At 32.6% G+C, this 19,678-nt stretch overlaps 1 protein-coding gene across 1 annotated transcript in view; it reads left to right on the forward strand.

Annotated features, from left to right (window-relative positions):
• Eys (EGF-like photoreceptor maintenance factor) overlaps positions 1–19,678 on the forward strand; it is a 1,574,159-nt gene that overhangs the window by 490,486 nt on the left and 1,063,995 nt on the right. The window contains 1 exon segment of the mRNA XM_077801488.1: positions 15,991–16,250. Coding sequence (XP_077657614.1) covers positions 15,991–16,250 — 260 coding nt within the window.

Below are 19,678 nucleotides of genomic sequence, written 5' to 3' on the forward strand. Positions count from 1 at the left end.
GATCAGGCCTAAAGATAAAACAAAAGTGACTGGACATGTAGTTCAGTGGTAAAGCACTTCCCTGGCATGTGCAAGGCCCTATGTTTGATCCCCTGCTCCGCCTCCATTCCCCCCCACCCCCACCCCCACCACCCAACACACACACAAACATACACACAGAAAAAGGGGGTAGTATTTATATTTCTATTAGTTTTAAAAATTTTCTTAAAGTTCTCTAGTTTGTAATATTAATCTCTATATTCAAGTAATATTTATATGCCATGTTTGCTCTTTTTATTTTCAATTAATTTTTCCATATTCATATAAACACAAAAACATGAGTCCATTTTGTGCTGATTACTTTTCAGATTTTATTTAACTTTTGAGTGAAATTAATTTTTCATTTCCTGAATATAGTGGAAACTTGGGAGTTAAGGCAATGTCCTTGTATATATATAGTTTGAAGTCTGGTATCCTTATACCACCTGATTCACACTTCCTGCTTAGCATTGTTTTTGCTATTCTGGGTCTTTTATTTTTCCATATGAATTTCATGATTGCTTTCTCTATTTCTACAAGAAATGCCGTTGGGATTTTGATTGGCATTGCATTAAACCTATAGAGAACTTTTGGTAATATCGCCGTTTTGATGATGTTAGTTCTGCCTATCCATGAACAGGGTATATTTTTCCATCTTCTAAGATCTTCTTCAATTTCTCTCTTTAGGGTTCTGTAGTTTTCATTGTATAAATCTTTCACCTCTTTTGTTAGGTTGATTCCCAAGTATTTTATTTTTTTGGAGGATATTGTGAATGGGGTGTTTTTCCTCATTTCCATTTTAGAAGTTTTATCGCTGATATACAGGAATGCCTTTGATTTATGCGTGTTGACTTTATATCCTGCCACTTTGCTGAATTCATTTATTAGTTCTAGTAGTTTCTTTGTAGACCATTTTGGGTCTTCTAGGTATAGAATCATGTCGTCCGCAAATAGTGGCGGCGGTCACGGAGTTCATAACCCACTAGAATCAAAGTGTGAAGTATGATATATCAAGAACTATGTAATGTTTTGAACAACCAACAATAAAAAAAATTAAAAAAGAAGGCCTGAAGATACTACTCTGTAATGGTGAGGTTAAAAAAGGAACCATTCCTCTGTCTCTGTTTCTCTCTCTTCCCCACTCTTTCTAAGACAAACACATGCATATGATTTAAAAGCACATAGCTTTTTAAGAAAATATGGTACATATATACAATGGAATAGTAATCAGCCATAAAAAAGAATGATTTTATGACTTTTGCAGGTAAGTGGATGAATCTGGAGAATATCATGCTAAGTGAAATGAGCCAATTCCTAAAAATCAAAGATTGAATGCTGTCTTTGATATGCAGAAGCTAATGCACAGTGAAGGGGAAGCAGAAAATAGAAGTTCAGTGGATTAGACAAAGGGGAATGGCAGAAAGGTGGGGATGGAATAAATAAATAAATAAGTTATTAAGTAAGTAAATAAGTAAGCAAACACAAATTTACATTAAAGAAACAAACAAATAAACAAATAAAAACCAATACCATACCAGTTTGCTCATAGCCAAGACAATTTCTGCTTGTTGACCTTCAACAAGGCCTTCTTATTTTACTTCATTAGCCCGAATGATCACACATCTCTGAATTTCCAAATATTACTAATTTCTTCTCTATGGCCCTCCTGCTCGTGATGGGAAATTTACCTTTATATTTTAAATATGGGGTTTTCACCAATCCCCACCCCTGGACAACTCTACTCCGTGCCACTTCTGCATTCCTCCTGCTCTTCATAATTACTCAGGTCTTATTATATTTTTTCCTATGTAACATAGGAAAAATATTTATTCTGGGCTGGAAATATTTATAACTGTTTTAATGAAGATGACATTTCATTGTCTGTTTCTAATTTTCCTTGTCACATTGTTTACACTGAGAGAGAGAGAGAGAGAGAGAGAGAGAGAGAGAGAGAGAGAGAGAGAGAGAGGCGCACTGGTGACTTTGTTTCATATTATTCAAGAAATTTCCTCTGTTTGGGGTGTATCAGTTGTTCCCATGAATTAAAAATTGTCATTTAGAGATCATTTTAAAACTATAAATAGCACAAGAACCCTGGATCAACTTGCCAAGTTCCCTGAAAAGCCTTGTCAGGAAATATGATCATCAATATTAAAACTTCATAGGACCCCTGTGGGAAGGTCACCCATGAGTGATAGTTTTGCAAGAGGTTTTTCTGTTCCTCCTTCTTTTCACCTTTTTGTTGTTCCTCATCTTTGTAATCCTTATGTATTTCTCAGGTTTCATGCTTCCATTTAAATAAGTAAAATTCGATGTAGATGCTATGCAAATATTTTAAAAACAGAGATGTTCTATAATCTTGTATTTCCATAAAATAATGGGTCCATAATAACTTCTATATGTGTAACAATATGTTAGCTTCCTTTATAAGTATTTTCACATAATTTGCTACTGTATCACCAAATTTATGTAAATTTTTTACAATAAATTTTATTATATGCACATAGCATAGATCAAAGGGGATATGATTAGTAATTGAGTACATATTTCTAATACATATTACTGCTAAGAGATTTACAACAGATAACACATTTACTATAATGCTTATCCCAATAAAAATGAACACAAATTTATTTTATTTCTCACTTTTTTTAATACCCTTCTAAACATTTAAAAATTCTTTAGCTTTTGCTAGTTCAGTTGATATTTTTTACAACATAAACTGTAATGTTCATTAAACTTTGAGTTACTGGCTGGGGATGTGGCTCAAGCGGTAGCGCGCTTGCCTGGCATGCGTGAGGCCCGGGTTCAATCCTCAGCACCACATACCAACAAAGATGTTGTGTCTGCCGAGAACTAAAAAATAAATCTTAAAAATTCTCTCTCTCTCTCTCTCTCTCTTTCTTTCTTTCTCTCTCTCTCTCCTCTCTCACTCTCTTTAAAAAACAAAAACAAAAACTTTGAGTTACTATATATTTGCTTATAAAACATGTGATACAACCTAGGCTTATGACTTATATGACACAATGTTCGTAAATTTGCTTAAGTTCTACATTTTAGTGCTTCAGTTTCATTAAGCAACATTTCTGCATCTTGTTTTAATATTCTAACATTCTGCCACCTACTCAAATGGTACTTGAAACAAAGGATTATTATGTAGAACATATATATATATATATATATACACTCATATACTATAGGCCAAAGATCTGAACAGACACTTCTTAGAAAATTATATACAATTAATGAACAAATGTATGAAAAAAATGTTCTTCATCACTAGCAATTAGAGAAATGCAAATCAAAACCACTCTAATATTTCATCTCACTCCAATCAGAATGGCAGCTATTATGCATACAAACAATAATAAGTGTAGGCAAGGATGTGGTGAACAAGGTACCCTCAAACACTCTGGTGGGACTGCAAATTGGCTCAGCCAATATGGAAAGCAGCATGGAGATTTCTTGGAAAATTAGGAATGGAACCACAAAAGATCCTAGCTATCCCTCTCCTCGGACTATACCCAAAGAACTTAAAAACTGGATACATCAATGTTTATAGCACATCAATGTTTATAGCAGCACAATTCACAATAGCTAAACTGTGGAACCAACCTAGATGCCCTTCAGTGGATGAATTGATAAAAAAAATATGGCATATATACACAATGGAATATTCCTGAGCATTAAAAGAGAATAAAATCATGACATTTGCAGGTAAATGGATGGAGTTAAAGAACATAATGCTAAATGAAGTTAGCCAATCTCAAAAAACCTAATATTTTCTTTGATATAAGGAGGCTGATTTATAGTGGGATAGGGACAGGGAGCATGACAAACTCTAGATAGGGCAGAGGGGTTGGAAGGGAAGAGAGGGGACATGGGGTTATTAATGATGGTGGAATGTGATGATCATTATTATCCAAAGTACATGTATGAAGACACAAATTGGTATGAACATACTTTATAAACAACCACAGATATGAACAATTTGCTCTATATTTGTAATAAGAATTGTAAAGCATTTTGCTATCATGTATAAATAAAATAAGATTGCATGTCATTTTCAAGTATGTTTTGAATACAATATTGTATTTGAATACAATTTCACTACTTAAATTTTACCAGTGATTACAATTTCATCTAAATATATAAGACATTATATTTAAGAGCAACTTATATTGACTAGCCCAAAGAATCCCTTTCTTTAGGAAAAACCAAGAGGGATAAATAATACTTACTGGATTAGGAAACCTGACACTTCATCATATTTCTGTGTTTATATTTAGAGTCACTCACATACCGTCAAAGAAAAAGAAAAAAAAATTGAAATGGAAGATATTATGGATGATGAATTAAATGTTTTCTTTTTTTATCTTGATTTATTAAGTCAATTTACTTTTAACTGATACCTGTATAGCTTCTATGAGATAATTTTTGATTGCATATATGTGTGATTGTACAAAAAATGCTTTTCTGTTCCTCTCTTCTTTCACTTAACATAATGATCTCCATTCTATACATGTTGCCACAAATGGTGGGATTTAATTCTATTTTTATGGCCAAACAGTATTGTATTATGTATATGTACCACATGTTCTTTACTCATTCATCACTTGATGGACACATAGGTGTTTCCACTTTTTGGCTGTTTTGAATAGCATTACAATGAACAAGGGAGTGCAGCTGCCTCTCTAACACACTACCTTCATCTCTTTTGATTGTATGTCCACTAGTGGGATTGCTGAGTCATACGGCCATTCTATTTCTAATTTTAAGAAACTTTCCTGCAGTTTTGGAAATAAGCATTCTTCCTGGGATGAGGAAGAATATCATTGAGGTTTTGGTTTACATTTTCTTAATGATTAATACAGCTGAGCATTTTTCATGTACCTGGTAGCCATTTGTTTGTCCCCTTTTAACAAGTTTTTATGTCTAAAACCAATTTTTAATAAGATTATTTTCTTGTGTTGAATTTTGTAACTGTTGAGAAAAAGAGATCAAGTTTCATTCTTCTGCATGTGGATATTGAATCTTACCAATATTATTTATCAAAAAGACTGTCCTTTCTTCAGGGCATGCTCTTAGTACCATTGTCAATACCAGTGGACTGTTTGGGTTCACTTCCAGGCACTGGATCTTCTCAATTGGTCTCTGTAGCTGTGTTTATGCCAATACCATCTTGTTTTGATTACTATGCCTTTACAATATATTTTGAAGTCATATAGTATAACACCTCCTGGTTTGTTCTTTTTGTACAAGATGCCTTTGGATATTAAGTGTTTTTGTAGTTCCATACAAATTTTGAGAATTTTGCTCTAGTTTTGTGGAGAATGCTATTCATATTTTTGATAAAGATTGTGTAGAATCTGTAGATTAGTTGGGTACAGTAGACATTTAGCAGTACTGATTCTTTTTTGAATCCATGAATAGTAGATGTCTCTCAATTGCTTTATGTCCCCTTTAATTTCTTTCTTTATACTTCATTTATATCTTTAATTAAATTTATTCCTGGATATTTTTGTAGACATTTTTACCAGGATTGCTTTCTTAGTTTATATTTCACGTTATTGGTGTAAACTAATGTTAATGATTATTATATTTTAACTTATTATTGAAACTTTAAAAATTGTTTATTAGATCTATTTTTTTAAACAAATGTTTTTCTCCTTTATTTATATGCTGAGAATTGAACCCAGTGCATCACACATGCCAGGCAAGTACACTACCACTGAGCCACAGCCATAGCCCCTCTAGTCGTCTTTTTTATTTGTTATTTTTAATTATACATGACAGTAGAATCTATTTTGATATATTTATACAAGCATGGAATATATCTATAGTCTTTTAATGTAGGCTTTGAAGTTTTCTATCTATAAGATCCTGTCATCTACAAACAGTAGCAATTTGACCTCAATTTTTCCAATTTAGATGCCCTTTATTTCTTTCTCTTGCCTGTCTGCTCTGACTAGGACTTCCTGTATTTGTTGAATAAAGGCAATGAAAGTGAGCATCCTTTACTTGTTGTGAACCTTAGACAGAAAGCTTTTCACATTTCCCCATTAAGTATTCATGTTAACTATGGCCTCATTGTATATGACCTTATAATATTAAGGTACTATGTCAACTTTGTATTGCTATAACAAAATACCTTTAAAAAGTCAACTTAAAAGAGAAAAGACTTATTTAGTCTTGCAGTTTCAGGTTATAGTCCATCATAACTTTGCCTCCTTACTTTGGGAATGGGGCGAGGCCAAACATTTATGGATAAAGGTATGGAAGAGGAAAGCTGCTCACCTCATTATTACCAGGAAGCAAAGAAACGAGAGAGAGAGAGAGAGAGAGAGAGAGAGAGAGAGAGAGAGAGAGACAGAGGCAGAGGCAAAGACAGGCAGAGACAGAAACAGAGGGGAAGGAGGCAGAGAAAAGATAGACCCTTCAAGGTCATCGCCCCCCACATGACTTACTTTCGCCAACTAGGCCCCACTTTTTAATGTTTCTGCCACCACTAATCCACAATAGTGCTACTAGTTGGGTATCAAGTCTTCAACACATGACCATTTGGAGAATATTCCAGATCCCAACTATAATGGAAACATTCCTTCTGTGCTTAAATTGTTCAGCATTTGACAATGACAGGATATTGAATTTTACCAAATAACTTTTCTGCATATTTTGAGATGATCATTCAGTTTCTGTGTGGAATTGTTGTTGGACAGATTGTTAATATGTGTATCACATTTACTGATTTATATATGTTTAGCATCCTTGCATTGCTTAGATGAGTCCCACCTGATTATGGAGAATAATTTTTGTAAATTATTGGACACAATTTGCTAGTATTTAGTTGAGGCTTTTTCCATCTATATACATTAAATGTAATCCATCTACATTCATCAAATGTATTGATATATATTTAGCTTTTGTTTACTTGTTTTTCTGTTTGTATCCTTGATGGGTTTTGGTATCAAGCTAATGTTGACCTTTAAGAATGGGTTTGGAAGAATTTGCTCCTCTTTAATTTTGGGCATAACTTAAGAAGACTTGATTTTGTTTTTACTTAAATGTAACTCATCAGTGATGCTCTCTCATCCCAGAATTTCTTTGATGGGAGATTCTTTATTACTGACTCAGTCTCATAGAGTATTATTATTGTGTTCAGGCTTTCCCACATTTTCATGATTTATACTTGGAAAGGTGTATGTGTCTGGGAATTTATTAATTTCTTCTTGGTTATCAAAATTTTGGTGTACAGTTGTCTATAATTATCCCTAATGATACTTTTAATCTGTGGTGTCAGTTGTATTTCTCCCTTCTCGTTTTTTATTTAAAATGTTCTTTTCCTTTGAAGTTTTTAGTTTAGCTAAGAGTTTATAAATTTTATTTGTTTCCACAGGACCAAATTTTTATCTTTTTTTATGTTTCCTTTTGTTTAGTGCTTATTTTATTTATTTTGGCTTTTATCTTTTCCCTTCTATTAATTTTTGGTTGAATTTGTTTTATTTATTTATTTGTTTGTTTTTGTTCCTTGACAATGACAGGTTGTTTATTTTTGATCTCTCTTTTTATTGATGTAGTTGTTGCTTACTATAAACTTCACTCTTAATACTGCTTTAGCTATTTCTCATATGTCTTGGTTTATTGCATCTCTATCTGCCGCAGTCCAGCTGCAGTAAAATAACCTGGGGGGTGAGGAGCAACTTGTGTAGATTGATACAGCAGGAGTGGGAGCCATTTATTGTAGGACAGGAGGGGTATATATACATTCCACACAGCTTATCTTAATTAACATAAACTAGATACAGCAGTCAACCAATAAGGAATCTCCACACTTAATGGCTCACTGGCATTACTTCACAAACCACTCCCCCTGGCAAAATGCCAGGCTCCATCTTGACTTGTTTACAGACCCTAACATCTATCTACATCTGTTTCAAAACACTTAAAAATTTTCCTTCATGACTTCTTCCTTAACTGGTTAATTGTTGAAGAGCATGTTACTTAATTTACATGTACTTTAAAAACTAAAAGTTTTTCTTGTGCTGATTTTTCTTTTCTTTTTTGGTAGTGGGATTGAACCCAGTGATGCTTAACCACTGAACTGCATCCCCATCCCTTTTCTTAATACATATTTTATTTTCAGACAGTATCTCTCTGAGTTGCTTAGGGCCTCATTAACTTGCTGAGCGTGGTGTTGAATTTTCAATCATCCTTCCTCAGCCTCTGGAGTCACTGGAATTACAGTTTTATTGCATTATGGTCAGAGAAAATACTCAATATGACCTCAATTTTCAATAAATTTATTGAGACTTATTTTGAAGCTTATCATATGATCTATCCTGAAAATGTTTCATGTGCTCATGAGAAGAAAATTTATTCTGCAGCTATTAGATGGAGCATTCCATAGATGTCTTTAAGATCTCTTTGTTCTAGGGTACAATGTAACTACTGTTTCTTTTATCAATTTTCTATCTGGATGATCTTTCTGTTGCTGGAGGTGATGAGGTAAAGTGCCCATCATTGACGTCTATATCTCCCTTTGGGACTATAAATTTTTAGTTTGAATATTTGGATGCTCGGTTTAAGGTACACAGGTACTTAGAATTGTTATTTTCTCTTGTTGAAATGACCCCTTTATCATTGTATGATGATCTTCCCTGTTTCTTTTTACTGCTTTTAAAGTGTATTTCATATGATATAACTATGACTTCTCCAGTGTTTATTTATTTACTTATTGTGCTGGAGATTGAACCCAGGAACTTGTGCATGCAAGGGAATCACTCTTCCAACTAAGCTATATCCCTAGCCCTTTAGTGTTTATTTTTATTTCACTTTCATGGAATACTTTATTCCATTCTTCTCTTTCAGTCTATGTATAGCCTTCTATCTTTAGAGGTACCGTGGTTTCTTGTAAACAATTTTATTTTTACTTATTTAGTTATTTTTATAAATAAATATTTCACTCTATGTTTTTTTTTTAATGGGACCAGTTAATTCACTTACAGTTATGGTTATTATTGGTAGTTCTTACTATACACACTTTGTAATTTACTTACTGGTTTTATTGTACTTTTTTTCGCACTCTCTTTTAATCTTCCTTTATGGTTAATAATTCACACTAGAAATGTGTTTTGATTTCTTGTATAATATATTTGTCTTGTCTATTACATTTTTTTGTTTTGAAGTTTTCATGATGGTCACAAAACTATCTTTAGATTATAACACGCTATTTTGAAATGATAACAAGTTAACATGATTTAAAATGAGAAAAGGAAAAAAATATGAAAAAAGAAAGAAAAAAGTACTAATAAATATGATAAGTCAAGAATCTCTGTCTGCAAGCTCTGACCTGGATACAGGGGGTTTTGCCTGGTGTTGTGTCTCACTGAAGCAGGTTTAGCACTAAGATTCAAGACAAAGATGTGCCAGCTTCTGTGCCCTATTCCCCTTTGGGTTGAGTTGTGCTACCTTCTCTACTACATGATGTTGGAGGTGGATTGTTGGAGGCATTCAGCTATCTGGTTAAAATATTTCCTGAGTTTCAATCAATAAATGTTTGAATGTTGGCCTCAGAGAAAGGACTGAGAGGTTCTTGCCTGGCCCATGGTTTCACTGTAACAAACCTGGTACTGGAATTCTGGTCTAAAAACTGGATTGAATTCCTTCTTGTTACACCCAAACTCCAGACTGCTTAGAGCTGGGGGAGTTGTGCTGTTGAACCACTTTTTTCTTCATGTCTTGTCAATGCATCTTTTCATTTCTTTTTCTTTCCCCTTCTTTTTCTCTTTCTCTCTCTTTACTAACATAAGGCATTATGGCTTTCACCTAACTTCCCTAGCTCTTGTGAAGATGATTTATTGTGTGAATAGCTGTTCAAACAGTGTCTGTGGGGAGACAATCACTGGTAATCTCACTCAGCTGCCTCTTTCTCTGCCTCCAACTTATACATTTTTAATGTACACAGTGCTTGTATCCAATGTTGGACATAAAATTGTTCATGTTACTCATCTTTGCAGCACTAGCCATATGCTTAGATCAACGGCTAACTCACAGAATGGTAGTTTCAACTATGTAGTCTTACAGTTAGCCTTTTATGCAAGAGTTTCATTTCAGCCTTATTCAAGATATTGTTGAAAGAGTCATTTAGTGATTAATTGCTTAAGCTTTTTGTAGTTAAAGGGAAACAAAACTCTATTCTACTCTGATCATCTGTCTCAGTGACAAAATGCTTCATTTTCATGGCTTTACAATGGCAAAAAAAAAGGTACCACTGCTCTCCCTAACCAGCATATGGTTGACTTTGTTCTACTCTCAGATTTACTTGTATGAAATTCCTGCTTTTTCAAAAATATAGCATGAGCTCCATCTGAGTTACTTCCAGTTTTAATATGTGTACAGTTGAGACTTGATCTGATGGATTTATTGCCTCTGCTTGGCTGATACCTTAACTTCTTGCTATAAAATGAGGAATACTCTGAATCTTGGAAAAACATGGAGTGGTTCTCAGAGATACTGACCCAGAGAGTAGCTTGAGATCATGTATATGATCATGTATATGTATATATAAAATGGTGCATAGATTACATACATATATAAATAATAGTACTTTCCCAAAAAATTAAACTATATGTTTTTTTGGGGGGAAATGTATAAAATGAGATAGCCTGAGCAGAGAATATATGTTGACTACTAATATTCAAAATTCCAAAATTAAATTAAGATATATTACTCAATAACCTGTTTACCCCATACAAAGACATAAAAAGTAAAAGTTTACTCTCTGACAGACCTCTGTTTATACTAAATTCATCTCATAGGATTCCTTCACACTCAAAGATTCTTAAAATTCTATAAAATACTGAATGATGACCCAATAAAGAGTGACCCCTTTATGCTTCATGAATAAACTTTATATTTTGTAAAGAAGGTAAAGTCAAAGCCAACTGTAAAGTCATTTGAGGTTGAGTCATTCTACATAATGCTAATTAGACTAGCCCTTCAAGTTTTATAGCATGTCTTGATTTCTTCTCCAAGTTCTATATTTGACTTTCTTACTACATAGAGGACAGCATCTGAAATAGTGAAAATAAATGAATTTAAGTTATTCTGTTAAGCATCATCAGTATTATGTCTTCCCTAACATTACCATTCCTCTATTACATGGTGACATCATTATCTTTCCAATATTAAAGGTAAAATCTGCTGAGTCCTAGTGACTTTTCACTCTGCATCATCTGCTTATGCTAAACATTTCCCAAATATTCTCCAGCCCAAGTATGTGCATCTCAAATGCTAGCTTTGTTTGGCTTTTCAGTCTCTTATCAGAAATGAAGCAATGGTTTCCTAAATCATTTCCATGCTACCAAGCATCACTATTTTAATTCATCTTCTATTTTATAATAGTCTGATTGCCATGCTTAAAAACAGCAGCTACAAAACCATAAATATCATCAAGTGTAGAATTCACTCTTTATGTTGTTGCTCTTGTTTCTGACTCTTGACATTGCCCTTACAGTTTAGACTGTTCCATCCTTTTATTCTACCTATGTTCATCTTTTTGGATGGTTTTGCATCTTAACCTTTTCATGGTGTACTTCAGAGTGGTCTTAAAACCATTTTCTTCTTTCCATGTTTGCTAATATAATAAGTATTGAAAAAATAAATGTTATTCTTCTAAATGAGCTAAATAGTTGCTCACATGTCTTTCCAAGAAAACTGCAGGGGATAAACCTGTAATAGTTACCATTTAGTAATTCATTATTAATATTGCATTGTTAATAATGCACCTTAGATATAATCATCAGGTAGAACAGGTAGATAAAACCATGTGGTAAGAAATGAATTGCTTAGTAGAATAACCCATATTTTAATTCATTTTTCTGTGTCCTCAATGTTAGAATTTTGGAAGGATAAGAATTCTATTTTATTATTTACAGTCTTATTATTTCTTTTTTTTACTACATTGTTTGGTTTCAATTTGTTTTTATGTAAGTAATGACTGTGAGAAACACTAAGTAAACTAATTATTTTTAAATTCACAAATAAAAAGTCTGTATATTTATGTTATAAAACATTATTTTTTGATATATGGATACATTGGGAATAATTAAATTAAGATAATTAACCTATGCATTATCTCATATATTTATCATTTTTTTGTGGTGAAAACACTTAATATTTACCCTTCAGCACTTTTCAAGTATATGATACATTGTTATTAACTATAGTAAGTATGATTCAAAATGTTTTTTACTTAGTTCTTCTAAAGAAAAGTTTCTATCCTTTGACTAACATCATCCCAACCCTCCCTGCCCCAACCTCTGGTAAACAATATTCTCCTGACTGCTTTTATGAGTAATGAAGTATTCTTGTTAGAAAATACTATTTAATGAAATAGTCTTTTAAATTTCTATTTGTAAATTTATAGCCAAGAAAGCCTCTATGTCTTTACCTATAAAACATCCAAACATCATGAAAAATACTGTTACAAAATACCAATAATTATGGGAAGGCAAAAAGAATGATTAATGTTCAAAATAGGTCCCTACGAAGATTCTTGAAGCTAATGAATATTTTAATGAATGTTCTTCTTGCCAATTTCAAAAATAATATCTACTTTGTAATCCAGTATCAGTTTTAGTCTTTAAACTACTAAGGTTTGAAAAGTTCTTACTATTTAAAAGGAGTTCAAAGTATTTTACACAAATTTTTTAAGCATACACTAAATCTATTTTTGAGTGTTTACTACTAGAAATCATACACTTGAGAAGTTATGCCAAATGTGTTTTCTTGCTGTATTTTTTTAATCCATGAAGTCACTGTTTCTAGCTGTGAGTTTGAAAAATTCTACCAGATCACCCTGAATCTTCAAATTACTTCATGATGAAGCTTTAAAACCAGATTGGAACTCTCACATAAAATATGCTTTTCAATCCATCAAGGACTAGTTTCTCTGACCTATAAAAAAGCAGATTCAAAATATGAACCCTTAGGTGTGATTGTTGCTTACTAGTAGTGCCTTTGTTCCTTGAAACTTTATTTCCTGCAAAATATCCATTCATGTCCACAGGACTCAGCCTTGGCTTCATCAGTCCTATTGACAAACTGCCAGATGCTTTCCTGGGGTTGATCCTTGTAACAACACCACATGAAGTTTTGGCCACCTGTTATTTGAAAGGATAGAACAAATGCTTAGCACATGTACTAATATTCAATCATTATCGTCTATTCATAGAAAGTGATTTTAAATTAGCCAGGTTAAAATTATGTATACTTATAAGAAATATAATAAAGAATAATACCTATTTTTGCAGCTTCCCTTAGGGCCAGTTCTCACAATGTGATAGTGATTACAAATTAAAAAAGTACTAATTCTACAGCTTTTATCCACTCCTGAAATTGTCCTACTATGCTTATTGATCCCTATAATCTGACTAACAGTTATATTTATAGTAATGATATTTAGAATAAATGAACGTATGCTATTTTATTGAAGCTTTAATTTTATTTAGGTTGATAAGGCAACAAATAATTCTTTTTAATTCCATGACAGCACCTAATAACCAAAGTAGGTAGCTAGGCAATGTACACATCTCATTTACATACACAGTGTAGATACAGAGATAGAGATAAAAAGATACAGATATATACTTAAGTATATATATACACACACTTTTTACTTACAATCTCATTTAACCTTTACAACAATTTTATGAAATTATCAGTTGATTTAAATTTTTCATCATTAGTTCATCAAATGAAAGAATTTAGACATGTCTGTCAAACTCTGACATCAAAGACCTTATACTAATTTACACTAAAACTATTTTCAACTTTTAATATGTACATGATAGTTTAGAGATGTAGATTATCCTTTTACTTGTAGAGACTAGATGCTTAATAGTAGAAACAAGTCATGCAAATGGTTTTGATACAAGTCAATATAATTGATGAATTTCATGAAAATCTGTGGCAAGAAACTTGAGGGTAATGTAAAATCATGCAAAAGCATAGTAAGTGAGTGACCAAATAGTTTCTTCATTTTATTTTTTTAAAAAATATTCCATTTCAGTAATGGTATATAGGAGATAACTCAAGATGTGAATAGTAGCACCATAGAAATTGTGAAAATAAAAGGTAGCCCTATAAATAATTACACTGAGACAACAGGTTAAACCAGGACTGTCCAGGAAAATTAGGATGGATATCCATCATAATAATTAGTCCACTTTTTTTTTTCAAAAGGAAAGTAAAATATCAAGGCATTTTACTCATTCTTAAAGGAAATAATATACCCATAGGCATATTTTCATAGTACAAAAGTATGAATTGTTTCAGTTGTAAAATTTGTCTTATGTGCACATATTTTTCAAAGAAAGTTAAATTTACAAGGCAGAATTACTGGGCACTGTGCCTACAAACGGAGCTAATTGGGAGGCTAAGGCAAGAGGATTGTTTGAACCCAGGAGTTGGAGACCAGCCTGGACAACAGAGTAAGATGCCATCTCAAAAAAAAAAAAAAAAAAAAAAAAAAAAAAGAATTACACAGTGTTGTTTACTTTCCACATACTATCAATTCAAAAAATGAGGTGTAAAATCTAATACACTTAATAAACCAGTGAGCATTAACTTCTATCATTTTAGTTTATTTCAAAGGCTGTTATATCTACCTACGGGTTCAATTTCAAATGCTGTTATAAATAATTCATGCAACTGTCTCCTTTCACTGTTTTTTCACTTTCATCATTTATTGATGCAAAAGGGTCATGATATTTCTGGTGCTTTGAAACAGTTAAATTTGGTGATTCCCTTCCCTCCCTCCCTCCCTTCCTTCCTTCCTTCCTTCCTTCCTTCCTTCCTTCCTTCCATCTTCTTTCCTTCCTACCTTTCGTTCCTTCCCTCATCTTTTAATATTTTTTATCAATTAAGCCAGAGAGTTAGTTTCAGCTTTACGGTATTCCTTGTAACTTATACAACAATACAAATTTGTCAATAATGAATTTTTTTTCTCTGAAAAAGATCTTTAGATGTCTCCTCTGCCTCGTTTCATGATTTATTACTTGCCTGAATTGTACAGTTACTCAAGAGGGCAATTCTACATTTCTCACAAATTGATTCAAGTTCTATTTCTGAATGCAAGTACAGTTTGTGATTGATTTCCACTTAACTAGTTAGTGAACAATCTAAGCATCTATTCTCCATCTGTGGGTTTCATTACAACATATTCATTCACCTTATGTGAATAATATTTCATGTGAAAAACCTTTCCCTGTGCTGTTAGAATCCTCTTGCTCTTAGGAGCAGAACTAGGCTAGTTTGATGAAAGGTGATTGGCATTTGAAGACTATGGAACATATTGGGTGGTTGAGGGGTAGACTGAGTCAGTAAGATGCAGACAAGATCCAAATGCTTTTATTTTTAATTATTTACTTTCTTTTCAGTTTTTCACATTATTCCAGTACCAGTTGGGAAAATATTTTTAAAAATATGTCAAATGTTTCAGTGAGTAAGCCAATAAAAAATTGAAACAAACATAGATGTTTAAAGGAGAACTTTATTAAGAGTTCTGGTGATTACAAGAATCACATATTGCTAAGGACATTGAATTCATTTCAGGCTTATAAAAAGTGATCTCATCTGTAAAAAAAAATATATTTTACATTAATGAAATGGTGGGGAAAATGTGCTCAATTGGTATTTCAGCTCAATAATTATAATCTGATATATTTCAGATGCCTATGTTAGAAATTTAACTAAATGCATCTTAAATCTTATTTCAGTCAATACAGTCACTTTGATAGTAAAATACACTAAAATGTTCCAGGAAAATTAGGCAAACAATGTTTCTCAACTATGTATAATTTATTAATCCTGTTATAAGTTTAAAGTACCACATATTTTGGTGCAACACAATAAATGCATGAGATAAACTTGAAAAAATACCATTCACATTTCCTAAAATTTTTATTTCAGCTGTGAATGTGCATCTGGATGGACTGGACAAAACTGTAGTGAAGAAATAAATGAATGTGATTCTGACCCATGCATGAATGGAGCTCTCTGTCATGAATCTACCATCCCCGGGCAATTTGTATGCCTGTGCCCACCCTTTTATACTGGACAATTTTGCCATCAGCACTCTAATCCCTGTGATCTACTCAATGAGCCTTGCAGAAACAATGCAACATGCCTGACTTCAGCAGATGGAAGTCATCATTGCCTTTGTAGAGAAGGTAAGACTTATGTATGTCTTAATGTTTATTTACTCATTTATTGTTCCTATGGAATAATGGCTGGTTAAGAATGGGTGAGAAGAAACCTATAAGATATTTACTTTTCAGTGTTAGAGGTTAATCTGGAGTGTTTGGACAAAAGAATAAATAATTATTGCCTTTATCTTTAAGGAAGAGTTCCTTGGGGAAGAGGTTGAGCATATGACTCAAAATTAGAACTAAAATTCAAGCATTAAAAACATATTGTAAAATGTATATCTAAAAATTTAACCTATATAACATTGGGAAAAGAGAGTAATGCTTTTTTGTGGGGGGAACAAGGGATTGAACTCAGAGGCACTCCACTGCTGAGCCACATCTCCAGCCCTATTTTATATTTTATTTAGAGATGGGGTCTCACTGAGTTGCTTAGCGCCTCCCGAAATTTCTGTGGCTAGCTTTAAACTTGCAATCCTCCTGCCTCAGCCTCCTGAACCACGGGGATTGCAGCCATGGTGCACAGCCAGAGAGTAATGCTTTTTAATTCTTTCTTTTTGCCCTTCTTTTCCTTTCTTCCTTCCTTTCTTTACTTTGTCTCTTTCAGGAATTATCTCTCCTTTGGTAACAACCTCTCTTTCCTGAAGAGTCTTATACTATTCTTGGCAATAACAATTAGTTTAAGATGGGAGTAGGCCCAAGATAGAATAATCAAATGATTCCATGTGACATTTGTTCTGAAGTTACCTAAAACTATCAGGTCTTCCTGCTTTGATTGCTTATGTGCTATCATGTGATTCTGGTGATCCTTTTGTTTCATTAGAAAGATCCTATGAAAGGAAATATGGGTAGATCAAGGGGTTTTATGTGAGTTCCTGAATTAAGCCATACAGAAGACTGATACTCCAGAGTTATTACCATCTTCACCGGGAACACTTTAGCAAAACACTAGCACATGGAAGGTTTGCAGAGTAACTGGAGTATGTCATTAGCAAATGCAAAAACCATATTCCATTTAGCAGTTTATAACTATAATATATTTTCTATTGTTTATCTATGAGTTAGTTCATTTCTCTTTCCCTATTACTGAGTCTTGGGGTCCCTACAAGATAAAGGCAATTAATTATTTAGCATTCTGTTTTTTAAAAACCAGATTAGACTATAACAGTGAATGAAATATCTTATTCAACACTGTTTCCTATTTGTTTTGAAAAACTTTTGAGATCTTCTTTAAGATATAGGTAATCAATTTTAAGGATATCAGGGCAAGTCCTTAGTACTTTGTACGTGACAGAAGTTTTTGGGACCTATGAGGAACTGGATTTAGAAACTGAAAAGCTATGAATAATGTTTTTTTGTTATCTGGTTGATATTGTTTAGTTGTTATTATTGTTTTGGTATCCGGTATTGAACTCAGGGGCACTGGACTAAGGAGCAGTATCCCCAGCCCAATTTTTTATGTCTTTTTTTTTTTTTTTTTTTTTTTTTTTAGAGACAGAGTCTCACTGAGTTGTTTAGTGCCTCACTTTTTTTAAATTAGTTACACATGACAGTACAATGTTCTTGACATTTCATACATTTGAATCAAATGGAATATAATTTCTCATTTTTCTGATTGTACAGGTTGCAGAATCACATTGGTCATACAGTCATGTATATACATACAGCAATAATAATGTCTATTTTATTCTGCTGCCCTTCCTATACCCCCTTCCCCTCTTGTTGAATAGGGCTGTGAACTCCCAATCCTCCTGCCTCAGCCTCTAGAGCTGCTGGTATTACAAGCCAGCGTCACCCTGGGGGCTTGATTTTATTTTTAATGAAAAAGGCTTTTTAGAGTACACAAAAATTATTTTTCAGGAATGAGATAGAAACAAGATAGAGGAGAAAAAATATAAAGGAAACAATTAATTTTACAGAAAACCTCATAATTATGAAGCACATAATTTAAATAAATAATTTTCCTCTTAAAGACAAAAAAGTAAAAAATTTTGAGAAATTATTCAATATTAATGAAAGAACTAATTTACTGGGGAGGATTTTTCTATGTTACTTTATCCATTTTATTTTTAATATCTCAGAATAAAAATATTAGATAAATATTTATTGAGGAAGGACATAATAATTACTCATCTTATTTTCCAAATCCTAATAGTTTGATCACTAATTTGAAATTTATAAATGCAGCTAATATTTTATATAATTAGATTCATTTACTGCTCTTGGGTGAGGGAAAAATAAGTTCTGAGATATAATGAAAACTTATATCAAATTAGTAATAATACTTCCCTTTCACCTGAGTAATCACAGAGAAATCTTGAGGTAAATTAGATTTAACTATTTTAAGAAGTAAAATCAGCTCTTCCTTGAGATTTCATATCAAGAATTCCAAGGAAACATGACTAGGTTAGTAAATTCTTCGGACTGAGTGAGTTTCTCTAAATCAGTCCTAACTGCTCTAATAATGCCTATTTAATATTGCCATTAGTGAATAAGAATAGATAATGGTCAGGCAGTGTGCCCCAACTAGGGTCTGATTCAAATGCAGAGGCCACACCCAGAGACTAACTAGTAGAGATATTAATTGGCAACATCAAGGTGAATTTCAAATGTAAAAGTCTTTGAGGCTCACCTGTGGGAACATTTCAGCCATCTCCTTTTTTCTAGAGAGGGTAGAAAATGGAAGTTGAAAGTGAATCCAGATCAGACTTAAAGAAAGGATTAACATTCAGTCTAAAAGACACAGTCAATACTTTTTCAATGCCTATTTAAAGATGTGTTTGCCTAGGTGCTTATATGGTTTGGGGTAGAGCATGGAGAAAAATCTGTTAACTGTAAATGGCATTTTGATACACCCTGAAAAAACACCAAGTAGAAGTCCTTTGAATTTATGGCAAACTTACTCCTCAGGATGTAAACTATTTTGGTTAGTTTGACAAAAAGTTATAGTACAAATAATCTAATTTATTTTCATGCAACATGAGCATCTTAAAAAATTTATTAGGATAATAAAAATACCAAAACTGTTGTGATCATGTTTTGCTAGAGAAAGTCAAGGCAATGCTTCTATCTTTTGATTAGAACTAAAGTGAGTTAATTTGATTTGTATGCATAATGAGTATTTTGTAGCGGAAAATAGGTAGGCAAAGAAGCAAGCAGAAATAATAACTTAATACAGGTTTGTTTTATATAGTATGCTATTTGTATGAAGAAATATCTGTGATTGAAAATAATCAGTTTTTTTATTAAATAAAATATAGTTCATACAAAGGTAAATACAATTATGTAAGATTCCTAGAAACAAATGGGGTTTGACACCCTAATAGTATTAGTTTTGTTTTTTTAGTCTGCAATCAATTTATGCTACTAAAAATTTATTCTATAGTACACAAAATTCATTTTTTTTGAAAGTATTACTTTATATCACATACATCTGTCTTGTAATTACCTGT

The sequence above is a fragment of the Urocitellus parryii genome, chromosome 8 (assembly GCF_045843805.1).
Source record: "Urocitellus parryii isolate mUroPar1 chromosome 8, mUroPar1.hap1, whole genome shotgun sequence".
Taxonomy (NCBI): Eukaryota; Metazoa; Chordata; class Mammalia; order Rodentia; family Sciuridae; genus Urocitellus; species Urocitellus parryii.